Source organism: Phyllosticta citribraziliensis (genome assembly GCF_038025025.1).
Source record: "Phyllosticta citribraziliensis strain CPC 17464 chromosome Unknown J3D65scaffold_2, whole genome shotgun sequence".
Classification (NCBI taxonomy): Eukaryota; Fungi; Ascomycota; class Dothideomycetes; order Botryosphaeriales; family Phyllostictaceae; genus Phyllosticta; species Phyllosticta citribraziliensis.
The window spans coordinates 530972-558188 of NW_027117339.1; the positions used below are offsets into that span (position 1 = coordinate 530972).

The following is a 27217-nucleotide window of genomic DNA, read 5'->3' on the forward strand; positions in this document are numbered from 1 at the left end:
AGAGGAGGCATGAAACGTTTCATACCGCCGACACTCGCCCAATGGCCCGCACGGCATCACAAAGCAACAAGACTGTCGCAGCCATTTCTTCGTGCTGCTGTGGATCAAACCGCTTGAGGTCTTTCGTGAAAATGACAACCCGCACCAACACCCCAGATAATCAAGATTTGCAGGATCGTGTCTCTGAGCCTACGCGTCTGCAGTGGAGTCTGGGTAATTTAATTCGTCAAGGAGCACATTCTCTGCAAGTACTTTTCCTTGCCCGGCCCTCTATGGGCGCGACACCTGCAAAACAGCCTTCCCATCCCTTATCTTCCATTTCCATAATATTAGGTGCCAACAAAGATCAGCCTCTGGCGCGCGAATCGATGCCTGATTAAAATTCTGAATGTCCTTTGAAAAGACTTTGAGCAGCGTGCACTCTGCTACTGTAACTCCTGTAGTCAATCACTGCTCTGTTGGGTCCATTTGGAATTGAGGACCCGCTTTTACACCCCCTGTAGAGAAACGTAGGTAGTAAAGGCCAGTACGTGCCGTGGACGCCTATCTGTATATATGGGCGGCGTCCGCACTGAAGGAAGACAACCCGTGGACTCATCTCTCAGTTTCCTTAGTATCTGGGCCCAACAACACTCGCTAAGATACACCAGGGCCATAGGCGCTTGCAGCTTCCAAGGTTGCTCTGTTTGGAGCAAGGCGCATATCTCTGTCGTGCGAGACCTTTCTGAGCAGCTGTTTTGCAGTCCGTGTACGTGGAGCAGTCAGGCACAAGTACTCTCGTTTGCTTTGTCCCACCATAGATGATCCTGCACCCATTTTCGGCTGTACCTGCGACCGTCATAGGCGTGAATCTCCCGCCAAATGTTTGTCTCGAGAGCTTCGCCGCTCGACATGGCGAAGTGACGCGTCATTGCCGCCTGCAAGTGTCTTGCGGAGAAGGCAGTCCGGGCGAGGAGACGCCATGCAAAATCGGCCCCTCAGCCATAGTTTGAATCGTTCCTCGCAGGGCTGCCAACTTCCTTCCGAAATTTGAGGTTCTTGTGCGCAGCCTCCAACTTCGCGCGGCTGTCATGCGATGCCGCCTTCGCGCCATACCGCCCATGCTGATAAGTAGACCTGGCCATTATGATGTGAGTGAGGTATGAATGCTCCATCCATCTTCTCCACAAACACAATTCTTTACGTGATGCTGGGCGTCGTTGTGGGGGAAGTCTAGAGTGGCGGCGGCGACAGCAGTATCAGTGGCGTGGTTGACGGCGGTGATGGCTCGACGGGGGACTCATTGTGAGCCTTGAATGACTGGAAAAATTGGGCGACTTTTATTTGTGAGGGTGAGAGCGAGAGATGGTTCGAGGGAGAGTTGTTTGCGCAGTGGAGGTCAACATGGTTGAGGTGAATGGTCAAGGTGCGCGAGCACTAACAAAATGCCGGCATTCTAAGATATCGTAAGCAGTGAATGACAAGATAATGTCAGTAAGAGGAGAGAGGGTGTTAAAATAGAGGCTGGGGTGTCAAAAAAGGTCGCCGCCGTACTAAGCGCAAGAATGAAATCAGCGTTGCTTTGCTGGGCATGAGTGCAATGACACCGCCCGGCAAAGTTCTTACAACCTGACATGGCGCCGCCGCCGACATTGCCAAGCAAAAGTTTGTTGCGGGCGCGACGTTTCTTTTTTGCAAAAGTGATTGTTGCCAACACTGGGACTCGACCGCGAGCTCAAAGGATTACTGAGTTGGGAAGTTCGGCAAAAAAATATCCTTAAGATAAGGATTGTATAAGTGGGTTCGAGCCTCTTGGAACCTAACCTCTGTTCCCATAGACCAGTGGGCGTGCAATTGGTCGGGCCCGATAACGTCCTCGGTCGGGTTCCAGGTCGAAGATTAGATCAAAGTTTCCACATTATATATTGCCATTTTTCCTTGACCCGGACACTGCAAGCCGCGCTCTACTGCCCCAGCCACTTTCTAAACATGAGGACATTATGAGTTGGTTGACCTACTCACCCTAACACGTGTACAGCCAGCTTCTGGAAAAGGCGGCCCCTGGGCCCCCGACATCCAATATTTACCTTGCTTGTCTTACCTGTGGCCGGATTCAGCATTGTTAGAAGAGCAATCATGTTGAAGATGCGCTTTCGCAACAAGGGAGTGCATTCCAAGACTTTGATGATGGTGGGAGTACCAGATGACATGAATGCTCCCAATGCGCCCACAACACCACACCACACGCACAACGAACGAACGAACGCACCACAACGGCAACCCCCACAGTCCATGTTCAAAGGCGAAGGAAATGCCCCAGCGGAAAGTAGACAATAGAGTCGCTTGAGGGAGCAGACCCTAATAGGCTTGCTGTGCCGGTCCTTTTTTCACGAATACTGAACCACTTGAGTGACTTGATCTTATTGACGAAGTAAGATGAGAGAACTGAAGACTCTATTTGAGGCTACTCTGAGAGCTATCTATATACTGCTGAAACTGCCAGGGGGAGTAGTAGCTGGTACTAACTGCTGATGAGTCCTGAACTTGTTGAGATATATAAAGCTAATAGATAAGTGTATCTTGACTAAAGTAGTAAGTTGTTGTCTGGATAAGCTGTAGTTATCTAGGTGAACTGTAGCTAAGATGATGCGATGGGAGACTGCTTAGTATTATTATATAGGACTACTAATATACCCCCTAGGATGAGAAAAGAGATAGTTATAGTAGAGTAGATATATAAGTAGTTATATTAACTAAATAGAAAACTTACTATATTAGTCTATACCTAATAAGGTTATAAAAGTAGTGGTACTTAACTATTATTAATACTTTAGTAAGCCTATCTATAATCATCTTATTAGTAGAGATATAAGAGATGGTTATAGTTCTATCTATAACTACCTACTTAATATACTAGTAGTATAGATTAATATGTTTTATAGTAGTATTAAACTCTATACTATTAGTAAATTAGATGGTATTCTTATTATTATTATAGAGCTAGATTAGTTAAGTATTAGGGCCCTTATAACCTATTTTAGTAAGAACTTAAGTCATCTAGATGGCTTATTTAATAGTAGGAGTAAGGTTAATAAACTTAGCTTCTATTATAGATATACTAATAAGCTTCTATCTCCTACTCTTTATATATAGTAAACTACCTAAAGCTATAATAATATAGCCTAATAAGGACTAATAAGTATCTAGATTATTAGTAAAAGTAGTATCTATATAGATTTATAAGCTAAGAGTGCCATTATTACTAGGGTATAGAATGATTCTATAATTATATATACCCTATAAGTATTAAAGGACTTAGTAAGTAGCAGTAAGGTGTTTATTTAATAGGTTATAGGTATATTATAAGAGATGAGTAGTAGGGAAAAGAATAGCTAGATAGCATCTTATTATATACTATATAAGTAAGCTAATAATCTTATTATAAAGCTATTAATAGTCTAGGTTATTCTTACTATTATACACGCGTAATTTATAGGAATCTATTAGTATAAGGACGCGTATAGCATTACTTATACTAAACTATATAAGAATATTTTAAATATATCTACCTTAGGATAGTATAATTATGCCGTTTATATATTAATTAATATAAAGACTAAGGAAGTAATATAGTCAGCCTATATCTTTAAAGTAGATCTTAGTATTAAGTAGTAAGATAATTTTATTAACTTTAGACTTAGTTTTAGTAGTAATATAGAGATTATTAATATAGATAAGGATAAATATAAGCTTATCCTAGTATCTTATAATATAGGGTTCTAAAGGGAGAGAGTAGAAACCTAGGTAGTATAAGAAATTATAGAGGCACTAAAACTAAGTAAGTAGTAACTAGTATAAGCTATATAAGGCTCTTTAGAGACGCTAAACTTATTATAGGACCTAGTATCTAGGAGGTATATAGGTATAGACTAGGTCTTTTAGTAGTATATTAAGGAAGGCTGTCTTAATATCCCCTTACTTATAAAATAGGTAATAATAGATGTTGATTACTAAAAATAGTATAAAAGTAGGAAATATAATAACTAGTAATAATACTTTAGATATATTAAATCCCTTATATTAAAGATTACCTAAAACTATAATATAGCTCTTATAGACAACCTTCTTACCTAGCTTATTAAGCTTATAGACCTAGACCTATTATAGTAGCAGTACCTAAGAGCTATCTAATAGGTAGTTAGTCTCTTTAAAGGTACTAGTATTAGTTAACTCCTATATCTACTTATCTATAGAGGGTCTCTAATAGATAGATTTTAGCCCTATAAGGGCCTTATACTATAAGTAAGGTAGAACCTTATTAGTAGGGATAGTATCTTATTAGTAATAAGTAGTATTTTCTATAGTAGTAAAGGTGCGTATATAGTAAGTAGATAGTTAAGGAGGTTAAGTATTATCTAAACTATATTTCTTATTAAAGAATTATATCTTAGTGCAAATCTACTAAGGGTATTATAATAGTACTATTAGTAGTAGAGTAGATATAGGTAATAGAGATAGTAAGGGTAGTAGTAGGGTTAAAGTTAGGTTAGTAAGTACTAAATTATTAGATCTAGTATATTTATTAGCTAGAGAGATATTAATCTAATCTATTTTATCTACTAATAGTATAATATCTATAAATACATCCTCCTTACCTCTACTACTAATATCTATACTACCTATATTAGACCTCTCTACTACTTTAATTACTTATTCTGCTATATTATAGATTACTTTAGTATTACCTTTAAGAGCATCTTAAACTATTTTTAATATAAGATATATAATAAGCATCTTATTATTACTATTCTTAACTTTTCTATCTTCTATATTATTTATAGTAGCTATTAAGTCTAGCTACTAAGGAGGTCTAAAATATATATTCTAAGTATAGATAACCTAGTTTATTTAAGGGAGATATACCTAGAAGATATACTTATAGTTATAGCTAATAAACTATTCTTTCTCTACTCTTATATTAAATTTAGTGCTCTTAAGACGCTTCTCAGCTAGGATATAAGTATATATAGTAATACTAAAGACTAGTACTAGTAACTAGATATCCTTATACCTACTAATAGTATCATTAAAAATGTTAACTAGTATCTTGCTATTAAGTATATAAGTAGGAAGATAGTTAAGAAGATATACTATATATTAATAGGCTTCTATCTATAATAATTAAGGCATATTTAACGCGATACTTATAGAGCGGGCTATACTAGTAATAAGGTATATAGATAACTTACTAATACTATTTTACTTAGGTAAGTATAGTGCCGTCTTTTTAACCTTAATACCCTCTATCTTTACCTATACTAGCAGCTTTTAGCCACTAAACTCTATACTATTATCTATTTAGAGGGCTTAGATCTTATATTAAAACTAGGTTTTAGTCTATTTACTAAAGTTTTAAATACTATTAAAGGCGTCGCCCTTAGTCTTTATAACTAATAAGTATTATAGATATAAGTAGTTATCTATAAATACCACCCCTTAATAGTAGCTATTATAGCTAACTATAAGTAGTCTAAATATATTAATATAGATGCGTCTAAAGGGCGCGTCTACTTAAGGTATTAGTTTATATAATACCATCTAGTAGGACTTAGCTATATAGCAGGATTTATAATAGAAGTCTTAGTTACTAGTAATAATAAGTTATCCCTAGTACTAGAGCTTATTAAGCATGCTAGTATAGACATGCCCTAATTACTAGTACTATATCTTATATATTACTATAGGAGGAGTTACTATAGTAAATACTTATACTATATAATTATTATTAATAACTATTAGAATATTTACCCCTAAACTATTAGGGTAAGCTATAATAGCTATTCTATAGTTTTATATTTATAATATAGAGGTAAGCTAATCTAGGTATAGTCCCTTCTACTTAAGTTTTAAAGCTGAGATAAGACTAACTATTAGTACTAGAATATATAGAATACCCTTTATTATGAGAGTGTTAACTATACTATTTATAGGATAGTAGAGTATAGTATTACTATAGCTAATAGCTATTACTATACCTAAACTGCGTACCTAGACTAGCTGTATAAACTATAAGTAGTTTATTAGCTTAGTTAAATTTAGTATATAGTAGGTATTAGCCCTAGTATTAATAATCTATTTATCCTTTATTAAAGCTAGATATAGGTATAGGGTAGTAAAGTAGTTTATACCTTATACTAGAGGGTTAGTTATTAATATTATTATTACTATTACTACTATTAGCAGTTTAGAGACTTAATTATCTAGTATATAGAATACCCCTAATACTAGCTTCTAATAGGTAGGATAGTATTTAAGGTAAAGATAGCTATACTTAGTCTTAATATACCCCTTCTTTCTATAGTAATTATAGGTGGTATAGTTAGACTTAGACTGCTTAGTAGACTACTAACTAGTATAAATAGTAAGAGCTATAGTATTATTCTTACTAGTATATTTAATCTTATTAGTTATAGTATAGAAGAGATCCTTAAACTTAGGTATCTCCTTCTTATTATACTAATTTATATATTAAGTTATATACTAGATAGGAATATTATCCTATAAGTTTTCTAGGAGTAGAATATAGAGAATCTAGTCCTTAATTTACTATTAGATATAGCTAATATAGGCTTACCTTTATTTATATAGGGTATTATAGAATTCCTTTACTATTATAAAATTACTATATTAATAGAAGATAAAGTCCTTAATAATATTAGCCTTAGAGAGGATACCCTTAGTATTATATATATTATAAAGCTTCTACTATATAGAGTAAGCTAAACTAGTATACCCCTATAGTACTATTATAATAGGAAGTATAATAATTATTATAAACTAGTAGATAATATATATATCCTTCTTATAATTAGTAGTATTTTTTAGCTTATCTTTAAGTAGATAGGTATAATAGAATAGACTAAGCCTTATCTTAACTATTATCTTAAAGGTTACCTAGTTAGTAGGGCCTTTAAGTGGCTAGATATTCTTTAAAGGGATACTAAACTTATTATTATTTATAATTAGGTCTACCTCTTCTTTAGCCTTAGCCTACTTAGCTAGTATAGAAGATGAGGTGGTGGTAAAGCCTAAACTACTAGATAATAAGGGAGGAAGGGAAGGTAAAGTTATAGTAAAGATAATAACTATTAGTATATTACTTAGAGTTATAGAGATAGATAATACTAATAAATTTACTAAAGAGTAGGAATTGTATAAGATAATAAGGGATAAAATAATAAAATAATAAAATAACTATTAGTAATAATTGTATAGATAGTATTATAGTGTAATACTAAAATAAGCTAGATAAGTAATTTGTGTGTATAATGTGAGGGCTTATAACCTAATAAAGTAAGATGAGAGAACTGAAGACTCTATTTAAGGCTACTTTAAGAGCTATCTATATACTGCTAAAACTGCTAGGGGGAGTAGTAGCTGGTGCTAACTGCTAATGAGTCCTAAACTTGTTAAGATGTGTGAAGCTGATAGATAAGTATATCTTGACTGAAGTAGTGAGTTGTTGTCTGGATAAGCTGTAGTTGTCTAGGCGAACTGTAGCTGAGATGATGCGATAGGAGACTGCTTGGTGTTGTTATATAGGACTACTAACACTTATGGCTTAAACGCTCTCACCCAAGGCACACCCGTCTATGGATAGCATCATGGAGTACGGCGGATGAGGTGGGAAATGTTGAAAAAATCAGAAAGACCACCACACCAAGAAGTGAGTACAATGTTTCCAATTTGGCAGTCGACATTGGCGGAAGCCGAAGCGCCCAGACAATTTGAGGTGAGGATACATTCTGAGCCTGGCAAGGCAAATGCATCAGCGAGATTCTGGCCAGCCCGCAAGGCTTCTAAAAAGTGCTTGAATGGAGTGTCCGCCGTGATTGCGGGCAGGCCTTCAATTCCAGGGCTCCATTGCAATATGCCCCAATGAGCACCTTCACACGGCAGCCCTGCAGTTGCTCACTCTTTGGCACCGCTGATTCCAGGATATTCAAAATGACGTGTCAGATGCTCAGGATGGCCGGAAAAGTGCTCAAGACTGCATGCACCTCTTGGGACGCGGTTCGAAAGAAGACAAGTCTTGCCAGCCAGTCTTGGCCATTGGTCCCCTTCTGACGGTGCATCGTGCAGGAGGATCCCATGGAGACGGAGGCGTATTCGAGAAATAATAGCAGCGCGGCGAAACCTTGCCCCGAAGGCGCTCGGCGACGAAGTGCGCGCTCCTTCCTTCCCTCTGCACCTCAAGCGACTCTCTGCACCGGAAGCGAGCGCCCGTTGGTCGGCTGTGAATAGAGCGCCCGACGCTGCCCTCGGCGACTCTGCGTACGCCTGCGACAACACCTTCGCCCGCCTCCGCCCGTCGCAACTGGCCCGCCGAGTTGAATCCTTTTCAACGACAAGCCTCTTTACTTGCCAAACACACGCTACCCTGATTGAGGAGTAATTCATGTCCCCCGCCTTGAGCAAACAACGTGACAGGCCGCTGATTCCAACAACGCAGAGACACAACAGGACATCCGAACTTTTCTGGCTGCGCTACCCTCTCCGTTGTCACGTTGGCGCGAGAAGTGCCAGAACACCTCGTGCTGCCCACCGCACCAAGCAAAATGGCCCCAACGCCGTCCGCAAAGGCGTCAGAGTCAAGCACATCCATCAGAAATGCCAGCGGAGCGCCCGAATGCTCCAAAACCTCAACCTTGAGCATCAGCCAGCAAAAGTCACGTCTACTCAAGGTGGTGAGAAAGTGGCTTGGGCCTGTGGACGAATGGATGCCCCGCTCAGTCGATGTTCCAACCTGTCTCGAGGACTGGTCTTTGTCTCTCCTTCAAGTTCTCTCGCACACATGCCGGAACCTGAAAACTCCAGAAGCATGCAGACACTTTGGCCTCCTCTTGCAACGTAGCATGGAAGATACAAACAGAAATCAGCTTGAGGAATCAGACGTCCGCAAGATTGCACGAAGACTTAAGGAAAGACACTCTTTCGTCAACGCTATCAGGGCGATTTGGGGAACTGATTCGTCCGTTTGGTTGGGCCGTGAATTCGAATTTCAAGCCAGAGACCCCATGACTTGGCCGACGGACGTTCTCGAGGTGCTCCTCAATCTTGCTCGTCAAGCGCCCACCCCCGGACGGCACCTCAGAGCCAAACGCATCGTGTACAGAATTGCGGCGACAGACATGGATATGTTGCAAGAGGAGGGATGGAACTTTCTGCCGCTTCATGTCCACCACGTGGAGCTATCCTGTCAGAGCTTTGAAAAGCTATGGCCTGCCAGCACGAACACCAACCTTGTCGGCACGTTGCGTCACAGGGCAGCCAATTCAGCTCCGGATTCTATTGAAGATTTTGGCGCATACGACCAGCTTTCTCCAGAGGATCAAGCAAGTGCTGATCATGCCGTTCTTGCTGCCTATCAGAATGCACTGAACAGAAGGGGCGCGGGCTACGGCAGTTCTCGGCACGGCCCAACGATTTGCACTTGCGAGTTTGCGGAGACTCCGGGTCTTGGGCGATATACACCCAACAAAGGAAAGCTCTGGAAGGGCCCGGATGTTGATGGACAAAAGCGAAGCTATGGCAAGGTCTCGCGGAAGCAATCCTACATGAGAATCCTAGAATCGCACTATCGCTGTACGTTTGCTGAATTCCTCGACATCCCAAGACTCCGCCCCGAGGAGGCTTTCTACTTTGCCGAAGACACCTTGAAGGCCCTGGTCCAGCTCAAGGACGAGTTTCTCGATCTTCCGCTGGAGACGGTCAGGGAAGCCCTGGAAAAGCAAAACGAGATGGCAAACAATGAGAAAACTTCGAAAAACAAAAGCACCTTCCACAATATCACGAGGAGAGTCGTCACCGATACTCGAGCAGTCCTTCGAGCTGAAGCCGAAAGTAAGGCGCCAGAAGCCGCGACTGAGGACCCTACGCACACCGAAGAGCATGCTCACGCCGGAGAGCATGTTGAAGTCACCGTGGAGCCTGCTGCCACCGAGACTGCTGCCAGGGAGGCTGTTGCTACCGAGTCTGCCGCCACCGAGGCTGCTGCTGCTGAGGTTACCAAGGCTGCTGAGGCGGCCGTCGAGGTTGCCCAGGACAACTTCGACGACCCTGACAGCTCCCAGTCATCCCTGTTTAACGACAGGCCCCGGAAGAGAAAGAGGGTCGACAGTGTGATGAAAATTCAAGAGACGACCGCCTGAGCTTGGGGAGCGTTCGTGGTGTGATTGCATGGGTTGGGAGATTTCGTGGAGCTGCGACCAGGGCACGTTCGACATGTGTCGCAAAGGTCGGAAAAGGTGGTGGAGCTGAGCTCGGAGAACGTCAAAAATGTGGTTCGATTGGATGAGCGGGTTGAACGAGGTGGAGAGTGGACAAAGCCCGACATGTGGTACGATTCGTCGACTGGGTTGGAAGGAGTGGTCCTGGATCGCGAGGACAGAGACTTGTAAATCTCTTGTGTTTTGGCTCGCAAGGATGAAGATCATGGGAGGGAAGGAAAAAAACGGGCGTAGATGCCAGGTCCTCGACGGAAAAAGACTCTGGTAGCTAGAAAGAAGCATACAAGACTTGGTGCTCCTCAAAGATGGCTGCAGGTACGGAACGAGAAGCATCCAAAATCTACTGACAAGAAAAACTCTGGTTGTAGTCCCGACACACTTACCCCCGGCGACAAATCTGTCTGCTTCTCCCACGCGTCAGGCGGTTGACGCTCCACGGTGTCGAAGCAGCAGCGGCGCTGCTACCCTACTGCCAACGGCAATCCCCAACCACTGCACACGACTGCCGATCATCTTCCGAAGCCTCAATTCCTTCATCCGATCGTTCTGAAAGAAAGGTCGAGCGAATTCCGCGCCAGCACAACACCGACCGTCGTCTTTTCACCTTTGTTCTCCTCCAAAAGCGCGCAAGCAGCCCGTCAAAAGACACAGCAGCCCACGTATTTCGACAAACAAATGTCCAGCAACCTCCAGAACAATGACAAAGAAAGAGAACAATGCTCAGCCCAAACTGCCGCGGTTTGCGCTCGAAAGCGAAAGGTTTCGCAGCGAGTGAGGTGCAAATTGAGTTGTCGCCCCGCCCGCCGATCGCGACGGTAAGCCTGATGCAGAAAGGTGGGCCGGCGGACCCGCCAATGATTCGCGTGGCTCGGGTGAGCTAGCCGCGAGCGGTAATATCGTGGGCAGGGGTGCGACTACCTGCAACACCAAGCTGACGAGATGGTGTACTGCGCGTGGTTTGGGAGGAGCGTGATGGTTGAGAGAGCGAGAAGCGGAAAACACCATTATTGGGCAGGGTGGGAGTGCAAAAAGCGCAACATTTGGAGGACGAAAGGTAGAAGCGTACAAAGCGACATGCAGGACGACGGCGGTCAAAACCTTGACGCTGACATTCATTGCATTAGGCTGGAGACGCCATTTTCACTGCATTTCGCCTTTTGAAAGATGCCGCGGAATCTCCCCTGGGTCGGCCAGCACGGCGAATACGAACTTTTGCTGCAGCTCGCTCTGGCTGTTGATGTCGCGTGGGAAACACTCGTCGCAAGACTGAAACAATTTTATCGCGCGACAGAACGCATGCAAGGGAGCCAAATGAGTTTTCCAAGTTCAAATCATGGTCGCGGCGATGCATAGTGTTTTTCTGGCCACCGCTGTCGTCACCAGCGCAGCTACGCAGCCTATGGCTTTTGGCTTTCATTGGCTGGGGCACTGTTGCGAAAATGGGGGCGATGGAGGTAAGAAAGCCTCTTACCTTGTTATTAATGTGGCGAAACGAAGCATCCGAACTGCCTGGCGAGAATGTAATTTGCGGTTGCTGAAGTCGTGACGCTGCTTTGTCGCCTTTGTCGAACAACATCGCGGGCGACAGTACACAAACCGAGTGACGGGAGTGGCCTTCAGTCTCATGAGGCAAAAAAAGTAAAGTCGACGAATCTGGGGAAAGGAAAAAATACGGAGACAAAAGAATTGGTGCCTGCACACCTTGCTGTGCTAAACGAGGGGTAGATATATTGCAGTATCCCAGACTCGAACCTTCAAACTACGGCCTACACGTCGGCATCTCACGCCAGGCGCAGATATTCAGTTCTTGATAATATGTGCAGCAACCCACCTGACGCATACGCCTTGGGTGCAATTCGAGTGTTTCATGGGGTTCTGCCCGTTGATTATGTTTTTAATACTTTCTGGTCACGACGCCGTCGCCGGATGTTGCAATGTAACCTTCTTACCACAACAACACACGAGTGGAGACTCCATCACTGCCATCAATTGACTTGGACTTTCTTTGTCAATTGACAGCACAATTCAGTAAAAAGTGTTCGCCGACGGGTGTCAGAGGAAGTGGGCCAAATGGCAAACATTTCAGCGACTGGAATGTCGGGTGAATGAGGAGCAGGCGCAATACTAAGAATTCAAAGGGAAAATGATACCTACACACCATGCTGTGCTAGAACGAGGCTACCGCCATCGCCACCGGCAAAGCTCGAACCGTAAACCCACTGCCTATATGCAGCCTATATGCCAGTATCAAACACTAGGCGCAGAAATAAGTTCTTGATAACGCGTCAAGCAACCCACCTGACATGAACTCGTTTTGGTCTTCGGGATTTTCACTACCGAATCATGACCGCCTGCCTCGCTGATTCAACACTCGCAATGTGGGCTTTTTGGACAGTGGTCCGGAATTCGGTGAAATTGCTCAGACCCCGGCGCCTGCGCCTATCCCAACTAGTGATCCTCTATCCAATCGCCTTATGCATCCCATTTTTCGTTCGCTTTTCACGCCGCTTGCCCGCTTTCCCGGATTGCTGACTGCAATCCCCAACATCATCTCTCGCATTCAGACGTGTGCAAGAGCTTGATCTCGAATTAATCCAGCACTGCACCAGAGAGCCGCTAGCCCCAAGGACGAAAGGCAGAAATAATCGACTATAAGGGAAGAAAAGGTCTTTACTAACTCCGAGACTCTCCGCCGGTCGCGCACCCGGTCGCGCCGCCATGCATCAGACGTGATGAACAGAGAGAAAGAATTCCGAGAAGCCGAAATTGAGTATACGAGCAGCGGATGGATGTGTCAACAAAGGTGAGTCGAACGCCGGCCCAGTTGCTGGACTGAACTTAGCGATTGGAAGCGACTCAGGGACCGACCCAAACACCGATCAGTCATTCTCACATCCCTGTTTGCTCGGTACATCCTTCGGAATGTTTTTCAGTCACCTGCTCGTCGCGCTGTGCTGAGAATGCTTCTCATCCCGCGGCCTTCGGCGTTTCGTGCTCAGATCAATGTCCAACAGGCAAAATCCACGCAGAAAGATAGACTCCAAGACGCGGTAGTTTGGACATGCTGACAGATGATTCAAGCCAGACACGCTGTGCAAGTGGCCGGAGAACCTACTGAACAATGCATTGAGCGAGCTTTGGACAACGCGCCGAACAGGACGTGACGGAAGATGTCCGAAAGAGAAGTGCGAGCCAGAAATTCGGCCGTGATATCTGTTGGCGACGTAGACGCTTGTACATTTGCGTTTGTGTCTGCTTTCGATTCTTCAAAGGGTGAAAAATGTCTCCAAAATCGCTGCTGAGAGCCTTCGAGCCGGCCCTCACGCAAAATCTTAGCAAGCCGATCAGCAGGCTTCTCTAGGCCAAAGGGGACCTTTGACTCCAAGATAAACCAGAGACACTCTGATCTTGCTGTAAATTGAAAGAAAGAATCAAAAGTCAGCGCGGCCATCAATGATGAAGAGTCTCGCAAACTCTAGGGCGCGCGAGCGGGCAGTTTCGGGTAGCGCCTGTCACCACCAAGAGTTGAATCGATTCGGTGATTCTCATGCTCATAGAATGGCTCAGGCCTTCCCAAGTCCGGAGTGGGTGCCCAAAATAATTGAAAATTGCGATGTGCAGGCGGTGGTTGGGGTCGTCACGTATTTTTAATCTCTCCGCCGGCGGTACCACCACGTATTAAACAAAGCAAAAAGAGTGACTACGATTCCAAGACCTGCAGGATGAGCGACTGAGCGGTCAATCTATCTGTTGGCTCATTGCGTGTATTTTGTCGCGCGTTCCGGCACTTTGTGCTCAGATCATCGCCCAACGAGCGAAATTCTACGGGGAGAGAAGGACTCAACGGCAACGCGGTTTGTTCAAGGTGCTGGAAGACACTGTGAGCAAGACGCAGTGGGCGAAATGTGGCAAGACATGCTGGGCAAGCGGCAAACAGACTTACCGGACGACGCGCTGAACGACATCTTTGAGAAAGCGATGAGCAAAACGTGCTGGACGAAGAGTTGGTGGTACGTAATGGAGTGTCAGTAGCCTAGCTGCACTACCTGCTCGCTCGGATGTCTGCACAGTTACCAGTCACGATCGTGTCTGCGGGAGTGGTCGAAGGTAATCGCAAACATCAGCGTTGAGCGCTGTCGAGGCAAACATCCACCTCCAGTTCAGAAAACTGAGCAGGAGGCTTCTCCAACGTAGGCGGGACCTCTAAAGTAAAGAAAAATCAGAAGGCACCTGATCTGGCCAGCGATGAGGAAGATGAGAGAACAATCTGGGCAGCAAACAGAGATGACGAATCTGGAAGACTATGAGGCCCTCAAGCGGGCCAATGTATTTCGGGCGGTCCTTGTTTGCTTGTCACCTTCTTGAGCTGAGTCAAGCAGATGTTTCGCTAATCCACAGTGGGTTTGGAGTGCTGAGTGTAACTATCTGATGGGCTTTGTGGTTCGGAAGAAAAGATGCGCAGCGATGATCGCAACGGCGGCAGGAAATCAGCGGACAAAAAAGTAAAAGGTGATGCCTACACACCATGCTGTGCTAGACAGGAACAGTTTATTGCAGCAAACCAGACTCGAACCTTCAACCTGCTTATAACGACCTATACGTCAGCATCTTACGCTAGGCGCAGGTTGAGTTCTTGAAAATGTGTCAATTAACCCACTTGACACATACGCCATGGGCGCAATTTGGATTATGGTTAGAAATTCAGCTGCTTAATTCAATTATGGAGTAGAAATTCGGCAAAGTGGCCTTGGCGACGGCGGTCTCCATCGCCGGTCTGGCCAGAAGATTTACGCTCGCGAATTTGCATGATCTGGGTAAGTAGACTCATTATTTTCATCTAATCCACTGCCCTAGCATGGCGGTGCGCCATCTAGAGCTTTGCATGGCGGCCTCAAATCTGGCCCGCGATGCGAAGCGTCTGTGAAACACCGCATTTGCTCAATGAGTCGTCCTGAATATCTCTCAACCATTTGATTCCCGTCTCTTGATCTACGTGTTTGTCTTGCCGCGTCTCTGGACGCTTCGAGCATAGGTCGTCGACCAACGAGCGAGAGCGACTGGGGGATTCACTCGACTATGCGAAGAGCTTGCCGTGCTCTGAGAAGTAGTGGGCAAGACGTAGTGAGTGAGATGCGGCAAAATGAGGCCAAAGCTACCAAGAAATGCTTTCAGCAACGCGTTTAACGCCACGTTGGACGCCGCACTGAGCAAGGTGTGCTGGACGAGAGCCTGATGGAGGACACCTGTACGCGGCTCGCTTCCAGTGTTGGTGACGTCAGTGGTGGCTGCCAGGGTCTAGGTATGCCCGTGAGAAGTAGTTTTGACGCGTCTTTGCGCTCGTCCTCTCCCACACTACACAACGATCACGGTTTTTTATCTTCCTCAGAGCTTGACAGAAAAGGAAGAGTCTGTGATATGGGTGCACTTTCTGCTGACTTGGATTTATTTCAGTTACTTGCGCATCTGCTTGAGTGGCTGAAAGCCATTTTCAACGTTGCTGTTGGGCGCTGCGGTCGAGTAAGCCCCTCCCGCAAAGGTTCAGCGATTTGATCAGCATAAAATTTGCTCCAAAATTAGCGCAACCTCCAAACCCAAGATTCGTCCAAGAACAGCCCAATTTGCAAGTAGTAAGGAAGAACTTGAGAAAATTGAAGCCGCGAGGAAATGAGCCATTGAACAAACGTCAGGGCGCTCGGGAGGGTGAATGTTTTCCAGGCGCTGCTTGTCGCCACCAAGAGAAATTCCAGGCAGGTTTTTCGCTAGATCACAGGCTGCATTTGTCGCGCCTGGTGGTGACAGATTCGAGCGGCAAAACGAAGACCAAAGATGATCAAAGCTGAGGGGTGGTGATTAGAATAAAAAGTAGATAGGGCTGGGCAAGCCTCATTAGTAAAACACAAAATTCAAAGACTCAAAAAAGACAAAAGTGATGCCTCCACACCATGCTGTGCTATACGGGGAGTAAGAGTCCATTGCTGCCTACGAAGCTCGAACCGGGAACCTGCTTATAATAGAGGCCTATATGCCGACATCAAGCACTAGGCGCAGATACTGAGTCCTTGATAATGCGTCAAGCAACCCGCCCGACACATACGCTAAGGGAGCAACTGTCATTACTTCAGCGCTCGCTCAAATAGCACATAACTTGAAGCAAATGCGCCTGGGCCAAGCGCAGAGAGATGAATTACCGCCAATACCTGTACTCCTCCCCGATGATTGACAAGTCATAAGAGCAGACGAGAAGTCGGAACACGAAGCCGCATTATTTCTCCACATCAATCCGTGTCAACTTCCATGACCTTACAGCTTCTTCTTTCGTTACCTAAAAGTAAAGTACTTTGAAGAATCTTAAATTCTACTCTACTACGCCAGCCCTCGGAAAAGGTTGCATCATGCGATGTAGAGCAAACGGACCTGGCAGCTTCAACCTGTAATTTGGTCTCATGAGATGCAGTATTTTTAGCGTTTCCTCTAGATTTGGAGCCCTTGATTGAGCTGTGGTGCTGTAAACTATGTTCATCTCCCCATCAAGACGAGCGCCTCGCGGCCCTTGCCACTCGCATTGATTCACGTTGGAAACCCAAAAGCCGAAGGATATTCTGAACGCCCTGTTCTGCCCATGCGTAGATCCAAACTTTCGAAATTCGAATTTTGGATGGACACGACGTTCAAGTTGGAAGTGTTAATTTTGACAATGGCACCGAGCGCCCGATGGCCTCAATATCTCTAGTCATACGCGCAACCGTTGAGTAGAGGGTGCCCAATCGCAGTGCTGATCTGCCTTATTTTCATCTGCCTTAGACCAGAGACTGCGAAACGTAGATATGATCGCATCGTCCGACTCCCTCTGACGACGGTCCTTCCAACCACAACACTCCTTCCGACCACAATACTCCCTCTACCGCCGACACACCTTTTGCCGCCAAATCACCCTCGATTACGATTTGACGAAAATTCCTTCTGCGTCGCGACTCTACCCTCCACCGTGTCGTCTCCAGAGCTTTGCGCGGTCTTGCCTGGTCGTCCCGTCAACACCACCTCTCGCTACTTTCCTTCGACGTGCAGCACTTTCACTCGACCCGCCTCAACTTCTCTAAGTCGTGTTCTATTTCCCTTGCCGGCGCAACACCCACCCTGCGTCAAGACTTCGGCGAGGTTTCTTCGCCCAATCCTCCTTCATACGACTTTACTTGTTGTCGACGTTTCGCGCCCGCCGGTTTGCGCTCTGACGGATCTACGCACCAGCAACCGCCGCCGCTCGGCCCTTTACATGTTGATGAGCCTTGGTCAGCCATCAACCTCGGCAGTCTCATGAGAATGTCGCGAAAACAAATTCAAAAGCGTGTGGAGGCCCAGATTGTCAATCATGAGCATGATGGCTTGAGTCAGAAAGAGATATCTAGACTCATTGAAGATATCAGCTCGCACTGGGGTGATGACTACCAGCATTGGCTTCCACAGCTTGGCCGACCGCAGGGACGCCCAGAAGTGTGGACATACGGAATAATTGTCGAGTTAGCTCTTATTGCGCCACTCATGCCCGGCGACGACCGTAGGTCTGCCGCCGCAGCTGCAATCGGACAATCCCGAACCCAGAGATTGGCGAACGCGAACACCACAACAACCGCCGACATCGACATTACTCCAAGAGATACCTGTGAGGTCAGAGTCAAGGCTCAGCTCATATCGTCAATCACCGAATTCTGGCCTTGCGAATTCTCTCAGTGGTTGCCCAGCGGCGTAACGAACTGCGCTAGCGCTTTCGACCTCACCATCAGCATACTTTGCGGAATTGCGCTCATGGCACAATCTAGCTCGGTGGGCTCCGTCGACCGCATGCAGGAAGCCAAGGCTATCATAGCTGCAAAGATCCAGCGGCGGCCGCGATCTAGAAGATGTCTCAACGCCCAGACAGTTTTCGAGGCCCTGGATGAAGGAAAGAGGGCTTGGCTCAACATTCCGTACCTGAACACTCGCTTTTACAACAAGCTGACTTACATGAGGACGTCTACGGAAAAGCAAGTTCAGCGGGCGCTCAACAATGCTGCTCGAGAATTGGGTTCGGGACACGGCACACCCGAGTATGGCGTCACAATCTTGCAACAGGATCAGGCCCGCACGGGTGCCTTGATGACAGCCGCCTATGGTGCGTATTGGCGCATTGCACCCAGCAGTTCTTCGATGGTTCCTCAGTGGACCGATGAGAAGACAGCGGCCAACGTGGAGGTGATTGCCCAGCTCGAAAGTATCTTCAGTCAGCCACTTGCCGTCATCCTGAAGGCACCAAAGCTTGGCACCAGCGAGGCTCTGGCGATACCGACCGAATTGCTCACGAAGATCGTGACCCTGAGCCGACAATTCGCATTGAGTCTCGCCAGACTGCACAACCTTTTGGATGCGAAGTGGCAAGAAAAGCATTTGAAGAGATACGAGGCCATGGACAACGAATTCCCTAGCCTCAAATGTTCCGATGTTGAAGAGATCATCCAAGAGACCTTGAAGCCCAACCCTTCACCACTCCTAGCAGCGGACGAGCCTCCCGAAGATTTGTTCGAGAAAACAGAGAAGGCTCAAGAAGCTGTTCCTATGGAAAGTGCCTTGGAGGTGGGCGAGGAGGCTATTGAGCGCGAAAATGGAGCGGTTCAAGCAGAGAAGCTCGAAGATCGACCGCACAAGCGCCTGCGGTTGAGCAACAACAGTTGGAGCCAGACTTTGGGACACGAAGGTCCAGCCGGCGACGGATCTGCTGACAACGAAGTCGACGAGAACGCCGCAGGCCTAGACGGTGGCTCCGAGGTCACGCTGAAGGGAGACGCATCGCCGAGGGAGATCGTTAAAGAAAGAGAGGAGGAGCCGACTCAGGCGATTACAGATACCCCCAAGTCCCAGGGCGCAAGCCTCCAAGTCGTCAGGTCACCTGGAGAGTTCGATGGAGAAGAGCGCAACTTGGAGATCCAGCCGCCCCAGATGGACAACTTCGACCTCACAATCGCCAAGGAGTTGCAGCGCCAGCTCAACTACGTAGAGAAGCTGGTGCTTGAGACCAGGAAGACACTCCGGCAGTACGAGCAACGGCGCGAAGACCTCGAGCGCCAGTTGAAGCAACACGAGCAAAAGTAGGTACCCCGGTCGACGAATTCGCGCACGCAGCCCAAGAGCAAGCATCTCGCTGCCTCCAGGACCTTCTCTTCCATCTACGAGAAGCCATCCTGTAATACGTTCTTTGTACGCATACCAAGACTCTTCTCTTTCCACCTTCCACTCTCCACTCTTGCAGGCCCCGGATAGTTTGTACGCACACCTACACTCTTCTCTTTCTCTTCTCCACTCTTCCCGGCAGAAACCCTGCTTGTTTTGTCTTGCTTTGAGAGATCATTGGACGAGGAATTGGGAAACACCGTCGGCGTAATAGTTGGGATTTTGCTTTGTGCGATAGATACCCATTCCGAATTGCGAAATCTGTTTCTTTGTAAAGCGCGTCCTTTTGGAACATTCAAGCGGCGCCACGAGCGCAAGAGGGCGCCATCCGGTACTTGCTGGAGGTGTCTTGAAGGTTCTGGTGCTTCGCGTTACTTAGAGTTGTTCGATGAGATCCTTTGACCTTCTTTGATGTGCTCTAGATAGGCGAGAGTTGGTCTTCTGGGAGGTAAGAAAAACAGCTGATGGCGGTGCACGTGCATCTTACAGCCAGGAAAAACGACAGAGGGGCTGGCTAGGCCGAGAAAGATCCAAAAATCCCTTCCGATGACAGGAGGGAAAGATGAGAACATCGGATGGTCGGTGTCTGAACGAAGAAGGTTGCAGTAATTGGTGGCACCTGGGCTTAATGCCATGCAAGGCTCTTTGAAAACAGCGCAACAAAACAATGCAGAAGCAAAACTCTGCCCATTCGGACCCGGCGCTGATGGCGGATGGCTGCGCAAAAACGACGTATTGCCGCAAAATGATAGCGACACGGCAGACAGAGGCCAAGCGAAGCCATCAAAAGCAATCGGTTTCCCAGAAAAGCGAGATGAGCCATGCGGAAAGACTTTCGAGGACGAGTGGCGAACTGGCTGCAGCGCATGTAAGCCGCAATCCTCGACTCTTGCCATCCTCAGAGAAACACTGACCCAGCGCTACATGGTATGCCATCAATACAGCCGTCCGCGCACATTGCGACATGGAAGGCGAAGTTGAAGTAACACCAGGTTGCGGAAAAAAGGCCTCGAGGAAAAGCGCTTCTGTCACAGTCGCAGTGGTCGTGCTTGCTTCCTGCGAAAGAGACCTCGGAGTTGAAAAGGACACTGCGGCGAGCTGAAGAGCTTGCCAGTCCTGGTCAGGTAACAAGATGAAGCACAGCCTGAAAGACTTCTTTGCACAGAGTTGAGGCAGCTGACATAACCCGCTTGCTTGACGGCGTGCCAGCCGAAGCAGTGTCCATTAGTAGAAAACAAGAAGCACCGCCCGACGACGGGGCATGGACGTGCCCTCCGCAGCTTTGCTGCTCCGCTACTCCAAAGATAGCGACAGCCAACAGGGTCCAGAAGATTCCAGGCCGGAATAATGCAACAGAAGCACACAAAGGGCGACGGTGCTGCAGGGCAAGCGGGAAACTTGCAGTAGACCGGGCAAAGGATTCCAGTCGCCTTTGGAGTAAGTTCTGTGACAATCCTTTGGCTTTCCCATCGTCTTCCAGAAGCCGTCCGGGTGTTTGGCGACGAGAAGGTCAGGAGCTTCGACGTCCATAGCAGCTGGAAGACCTGCGAAATGATACAAAGCGAAGTCGTGATACTGTCTTTTCGGCACCTCCCGAATCGTAGCAGAGTGCGAGATGTTCGAGTGCGAGAGTGAATCGGTGTATCGACAGGCTTCTACCACACAGAGAAGGCAGCGGAATTGCCAAGACTTTGTCGGGCTTAAACGACTACCGATTTCCAGCCGATTTCGGACAGAAGAGGACGGGAAGATGGTACCGGTATTCCAGCGTTTTTTTTCTGAAGTCGTCAGGCTGCTCAGCCTGTCTTGTCGGTCTGACGAGGGTCAGCGATTCAATCAACGACATGTGCACTTGTGTCGATGATGAATCAAACCTTTCAATCTGCCATTTTGGATTAAGACGGCAACTTGTTCCGTGAGTCGACGAGCTGGACACAGTCGCAGGGAGCGTTCTTGCGGATGTTAATCCACAAGAACATCCAGCGGAACCTCTTTCCACGACCTGAATCATCGTACGGCGACTTGGCGCAGCGCAGGAGTTTGGTTATCCCACGTTTTTGACGTTTGTAGAACGTGAGTTGGCTAGCCAGCAGATCGATTCTGACCGCAGATCTCGCTCTGAAGCGTGAGAGGAGCGACTGGCCGCGGTCGGCAAGGACAAGGTACTGCCTTCCACGGTAATTGACGAGGCGGAATCCCTCCTCAGAAGACATAGCGACGGGTTTGAGCTCAAGGCAGCCAAAGACCGCTGACACAGGGACTCCTCTTTTGCAGGCTGACCTGATGTACGTGGCCGGTGACGCCAACGAACCCCTGCTCGTGCTAGACCCCCACCGAGACATTGGCAGAAGACGTGCGGGAGGTTGTCACACAGGGGGCGGACTTTGGCGCAAAAAGCATGTTCAACCTTGGACTTCCAGAATTGGCAAGCTGAGTATGTGGAAGACGGAGGTTCGAGAGAGCGCGCTGTAGAACAAGAGGTGAATCGATTCCACAATTGAAAAACATGAAGCTCACAAGGCGATAACATGTCTAGACTGCAGCCGACCAAGCAACGCTGACCACTGAAAATGGTACGAGAGGCAAGCACGTCAAGTTTTGCAGTCACTGTGACGGACTTGGAGTACGAGAAAGCAGCTCGTTAATCTCTTCCCGGGAGCTCAGTAGTACACCTCTGCGCCCGCAAGAAATGTTCAGAATGTGGATCGTGCAATTCCATAGATGGCTGTGGAAGTTCCATCATAGCCGATCCTTCATGTGGAAGCTCTGTTACATGAAAGTTTCCCTGGTCTTTATCCAGGTCCGAGCACTCTTGCTTCTGGGGTCGTGCGCGAAGGAGACGCGCTTTTCGGCGGCGAAGGAACCATAGGACTGAACCTATGAGAAGCATCAGTGAGACGATAGGAACAATGACGCTGATTGCTATTTTAGTTGTTGAGCTGAGCCCCTGGCTGCTGTTGCTTATTCTGACCGGAGCGGGATTCCTGGACTTGGAGTATGACTCGAGGTCCTTTGAGTTCCAATTGATTTGGATCATTGGGGCTTGGGAGGTCGTAAGGTCGCCAGGGTTTCGAGAAATTGGGGTACTAGGAACACTACAGTCCAACAGAGTTGCGGGTATTGATATCTCGGTTCTGACGCAGCCTTGAATTTCGTGGAGGCTACTTGTAGTCGAGCAATCGAATCCGCTGTAGAGGAAAGAGGTCAGGATATCTCAAGATCTACTCATCTGTACTTACAACGGACAGCACCCAGCAACAGTATCCCCTGGTCGCACGGAAAATCCGAATGAAAACATCGAGTACGTCGAGTACGAGATGCCGCTTGCAACGCTTGCACACGCCGTCGTCCAGCCATTAGGACAGAAAAATCCTGGGGAGTAATAGCCCCCACCAGAGAGCGCGTCCGCCTGGAGGGCTGATGTGCCAAATGGCCAACACGATACAGCTTCACCTTTTCCACTTTTCAAACATGTCTTGGCTTGTTGCACCAAAGTGAACGAGGTAGTTGAAGAGACTGTACTGTTGCCGGAAGTGTAGAAGCTTGAGGCGTAAGACACGGACAGATAGCCCGTATCGCAATCGAAGGGCATGTAAAAGCTCGTCGTTAAATCCCCCAATGGCGCAGCAGTAGAAATTTTGGATCGCTAACTCGATCAGAAAATAACTGAGTGGGTAGAAAAGAGGCTGTCTAACCACCCACGGGGTTGACTATCGTCGTGTTAGTAAGACTTTCTAATTCCGCATCATACGTATGCAACATACGTATGCTGAAGTACCAGTATGTATCTCAAAGACGGGCATGGTCGATGCAGCGCGTGGCACCACTCTGAAAGCACCGTAAGGCAGACGAGAATCGGAAGATTCGACATTCGTAACTTTGATCTCGCAGCAGGGTCTTTATGGCCGGTTGGCAGATCGTACCAATCGACCTGTGCCCTGGCGCAGCTTACTCGTGGAACGTAAGCAACCGTGGAAGCCTCAATGATGAGGTGTCGGATCAAATGCATGCTGTTCCAGTGCTTTGTCAGGAGTAACGGGCTTGCGCCGGCGCGAGGCATTGTCGTCGGCTGTCACTGAAGCCATCAGAGTACCGACAAGATACGTGGAGCGTTGGCAACTTTCAAGATCGACCAGGAGAGATGCCCAAGCAAGAGAGCCAAACCAAGGCAGAATCGGATGGGCAGCGCCGAGGAAAGGTGCAGCAAAGAGCACAGCGGGACCCTGTGCCACAAGTGGTGGGACAAACACGAATGCCTGCGGGGTCAGAAGCACAAGGCTGCTGTTTTGCAGCGGACACTCTTGACGTGGAGCGCAAATGGCAAACAAGAGTCGTACTATCGTGGAGAATCAAAGCTGCTGCTCTTGCTCGAATCTTATTGCGTGGGCTTGTTTGGCACCTGAAGATTCAGCTTCTCCTACTATCACAGGCGTGAAGACCTGATGCTTGACCGAAGCACAGGAATCTCAAGAAACTATGACAGAAGGATAGATACTTACCTGTGCGACCAAACATCATGGACCACTCTCAAGGTCTCGCAAGCCCACGAGCTTGGAGCCCCATCCACACCGCAAATGAATGATGCAGGCCCACCGGAAGTCGAGTCGAGTCTCCATGGCCTGTGGGTTTACTGCCAATTTATTGTCTTTCCTCCCGTTCGGCCCATTTTCCTACAACGTACGAGTAGGGCACCTATTCCTGCGCTTTGGAAGACGAGAGACATCTCGGTAGACGTCGATGAAACACTGCTCGCAGTGGCGATGCGGGTGCAATGCAGGTGCCGAGACGGAGGCGGCCGGGACGGAACGAGATCGGGAGGGTCCGGAGCGATTCCAAGACGGGAAAGAGCCTGGCTGTCACCGACGACGGCACAAGACAGACGGCACGCGACAGCGAAGATGGTCGCGCGACGTGCACACATTTGACTCCAAGCCGTTTGAGTCCTCTGGGCGGAGTCGGGCAAAGCGGGAGACCATGTCGAAGCGACCATTGTACTGATCTATTCTATTCTATACGGAGCCCCAACCGGGTTGATGGGTATAGGTAGGTATGTGTGCGGCTTGCGCGCAGTGTCTTCTTTCGTAGAATTCATTGACAGAAAAAGCCGCCCCCATTTGTTCCCCCATCGATTCGATCCTACCTCGATTCGTTATTGACCGTCATCTGTACACGTTCTTACCGGACAATCATGCTCTCGCGGCCGGGGCCCGTGCCAATGTACTTGACCGGGACGCCGACGAATTCCTCGATGAACTGAATGTACTTTTGCGCGTTGGCGGGAAGGTCGTTCCACGTCTTGGCGCCCGTCGTCGGCGTCTTCCAGCCAGGGAACTCTTGGTACTTGACGTCAACCTTGTCCAGAACGTCCAGGTTGGCCGGGAAGCTCTCGAGCTCAACACCCTGGTATTCGTATGACACAGCGACCTTGAGGGTGTCAAAGTCGTCGAGGACGTCCAGCTTGGTCAGGTTGAGCGAGGTGTAGTCGTTGTTGTCGTGCGAGTACCGAACGACGACCAGGTCGAGCCATCCGCAGCGGCGCTTGCGGCCGGTCGTGACGCCAAACTCACGGCCAACCGACTGCAGCTTCTCGCCTTCCGCATTGAATTGTTCGGTGGGGAAAGGTCCGCTTCCGACGCGCGTGGTGTAGGCTTTGACGACGCCGATGACTTCGCGGATCGCCCGCCAGCCCAGAGAAAGGCCGGTGAGGACACCGCCTTGACCCATAATATCAGCGCAACGTGATTGGTGCGCGAAACCCATCTTCAAGACGGGTATTCAGCGGGGCTCTCAGAAATGACTCACCGAGACCAGTGTTGGACGAGGTCACGAAAGGATAGCTTCCAGCGTCAATGTCCAGCATGAGCGCATTAGCACCCTCGACCAGAATGGCAGACTTTTGCTCCTTGGCCGACTTGAGCAGCGGAACTTGGTCGATGACAAACGGCTTCAGCTTCTCGCTGAGGTCCTATAGGGAATTAGCTGCTGCCCTCTCTTCCTCCGCCAAAGATTGTCTCCCTCAGACCTTGTAGCGCGCAATCTCCTCCTCAACGTCGTACTGTAGGAGGTCGCCAAAGCGCTTCTTGTATGCGTCGGCGAGCCTGCGGATCTTGCCGGCAAGCTGCTCTTGATCGAACAGATCGCATACCCTCACGCCGCTGCGCGTCATCTTGGTGCTGTAGGTTGGGCCGATGCCCTTCTTTGTGGTGCCGATGAGCGCATTTCCCAGTTCCACCTCTTCAAGCCCGTCAACCTTTTGATGCAAGTCGAAGACGACATGAGCCCTGTCGCTGACGAAGATGCGATCCGAGTAATCGAGACCGTGCTTGGCCAGAGCCTCGAGCTCCTTGAAGAAGGACGGGACGTGGACCACGCAGCCGCTGCCAATCAGGTTGACGCAGGAGGGGTTGACGAGGCCAGAGGGCAGAATGTGGAAATCGTACGTGTTTCCATTGGCGACGATGGTGTGGCCAGCGTTGTTGCCGCCCTGGGCACGGCAGCAGAGCTGGGCGCTGGAGCAAAGGATGTCGACGAGCTTGCCTTTGCCCTCATCGCCCCACTGAGCGCCGCAGACGACGGTGGTGGTCATGGTGGAGAGGACGCGACCAGAGAGGAGCGGGGAAGCAAGAGAAAGCAAGGAGTGAAAGCCGCAATGGCGGAAGAGCGGCGTGGGTAGAGGGCGGCGACGCGTGCCAAAGAGCAGCGTAGAGTCAAACTCGGGCTGGCAGACGGCGGCGAAGTTTTGGTGGGGGATCTGTCCCCACCGCCGTGCCGAGTCCGGGGCAACCAATTTCTTGCTTCTCCTGATGACGACAGACATCGTCCCCGTCAACCGCGCAAAGTCGACCAGAGGCCATGTCGTTTATTGAAAGGACATCGAATCCATCTCGACCCCTGACGGAAGCAGCCCCTCGCGACCCCACGCGCCTGCTTGCGGCGGCTCCACGTTTCCTCATGCCACGCCTTTGTCCCTCGCACCACCACGTCGCCTGCGGAACCAGCAAGGGAGATCCAATGATGCGGCTCGTATAACGAAAGACTGTTGTGGCCGTTGAAAAAATTTGCCTGCAGACAAATGGTTTGACTGCCTACAACGTTGGCGCAGTTTTCCCTGCCGGGCCAGTACCGCTTCTCGACTTTTCTGCTTCTGCGAGCCATCTCCCGTCGTTCGCCGAGCTCCTTTTCATGCTCCTCCACGTCGAATTTAAGACCTTTGAGCACATTTCCTGGACCTGGGAAGAGGCTGAAGCTATGAACGCTGGCTTACCGCGCAACGCATTCGAAGGCGCCGCCGCGACCTATGCGCGCTGAGACCATCTGGAATATGCAGCCAAGGGCGCTCCAATGGCTCACACACTGTGCATCGCAAGCGGCTTTTTCAATTCCTGATCAGCCAGGCCACATTGCTCCATGTTATCCCGCCTTGCCGAATCTCTTCGGGGTCTGTAGACAGGAACGATCCGACAGATGCGCCGCGGCTGGTGTCATCTGTTTACCTGGGCCAGTATTCGAGAATTACTGTCATCCGACCAGACCGTGGCAACAAAACCACCTGGACCTTGCCTTGCCAACTCGTTAGCAACCCCCAACGTTGTGGCCGTGGCACCACAGCCAGCAATGCAAATGGTGGCGGCGTGTCCATCGGCTCACGCCGTTCACTCTCCTTACTCGACTATCATGCTGCGTTCTATCTGTTCTCCTTGATTGTGCGATCATCTCCCAACGGCTGCTCCATTGATTGACTGGCTGTTGGT

At 48.3% G+C, this 27217-nt stretch overlaps 5 protein-coding genes across 5 annotated transcripts; 3 read left to right on the forward strand and 2 right to left on the reverse strand.

Moving 5' to 3' along the window:
• Positions 1-8597: 8597 nt before the first annotated feature.
• J3D65DRAFT_599913 (uncharacterized protein) lies at positions 8598-10190 on the forward strand (the record flags this gene model as incomplete). The annotated part of the gene is made up of 1 exon (XM_066797938.1): positions 8598-10190. The coding sequence occupies one exon, from the start codon at positions 8598-8600 to the stop codon at positions 10188-10190; it is 1593 nt and encodes a 530-aa protein (XP_066658413.1).
• A 7395-nt stretch (positions 10191-17585) lies between these two features.
• Positions 17586-19388, forward strand: J3D65DRAFT_664543 (uncharacterized protein; the record flags this gene model as incomplete). The annotated part of the gene is made up of 1 exon (XM_066802745.1): positions 17586-19388. The coding sequence occupies one exon, from the start codon at positions 17586-17588 to the stop codon at positions 19386-19388; it is 1803 nt and encodes a 600-aa protein (XP_066658414.1).
• Positions 19389-22107: 2719 nt separating this feature from the next.
• On the reverse strand, positions 22108-23269 carry J3D65DRAFT_599915 (uncharacterized protein; the record flags this gene model as incomplete). Its single annotated transcript, XM_066797939.1, has 3 exons — positions 22108-22654; positions 22706-23112; positions 23231-23269. The coding sequence occupies 3 exons, from the start codon at positions 23267-23269 to the stop codon at positions 22108-22110; spliced, it is 993 nt and encodes a 330-aa protein (XP_066658415.1).
• A 58-nt stretch (positions 23270-23327) lies between these two features.
• On the forward strand, positions 23328-24466 carry J3D65DRAFT_612675 (uncharacterized protein). The gene is made up of 2 exons (XM_066799047.1): positions 23328-23865; positions 23966-24466. Exons 1-2 carry the CDS (start codon positions 23608-23610, stop codon positions 24389-24391), a joined length of 684 nt encoding a protein of 227 aa, XP_066658416.1. The 5' UTR covers positions 23328-23607; the 3' UTR covers positions 24392-24466.
• Positions 24467-26179, reverse strand: J3D65DRAFT_612678 (adenylosuccinate synthetase-like protein). The gene is made up of 3 exons (XM_066799048.1): positions 25489-26179; positions 25269-25431; positions 24467-25180 (listed from the first exon to the last, which is right to left on the reverse strand). Exons 1-3 carry the CDS (start codon positions 26050-26052, stop codon positions 24642-24644), a joined length of 1266 nt encoding a protein of 421 aa, XP_066658417.1. The 5' UTR covers positions 26053-26179; the 3' UTR covers positions 24467-24641.
• Between the last annotated feature and the right edge of the window lie 1038 nt (positions 26180-27217).

Coding starts and splice junctions, on each gene's coding strand:
- J3D65DRAFT_612678 (XM_066799048.1), bottom strand. CDS start 26,052: ATGACCACCACCGTCGTCTGCGGCGCTCAGTGGGGCGATGAGGGCAAA. Junction 25,432..25,488: donor AGGAGATTGCGCGCTACAAG/GTCTGAGGGAGA, acceptor AATTCCCTATAG/GACCTCAGCGAGAAGCTGAA. Junction 25,181..25,268: donor CTCGTCCAACACTGGTCTCG/GTGAGTCATTTC, acceptor TTATGGGTCAAG/GCGGTGTCCTCACCGGCCTT.
- J3D65DRAFT_612675 (XM_066799047.1), top strand. CDS start 23,608: ATGCCCAAGCAAGAGAGCCAAACCAAGGCAGAATCGGATGGGCAGCGC. Junction 23,866..23,965: donor TGCGTGGGCTTGTTTGGCAC/CTGAAGATTCAG, acceptor ATAGATACTTAC/CTGTGCGACCAAACATCATG.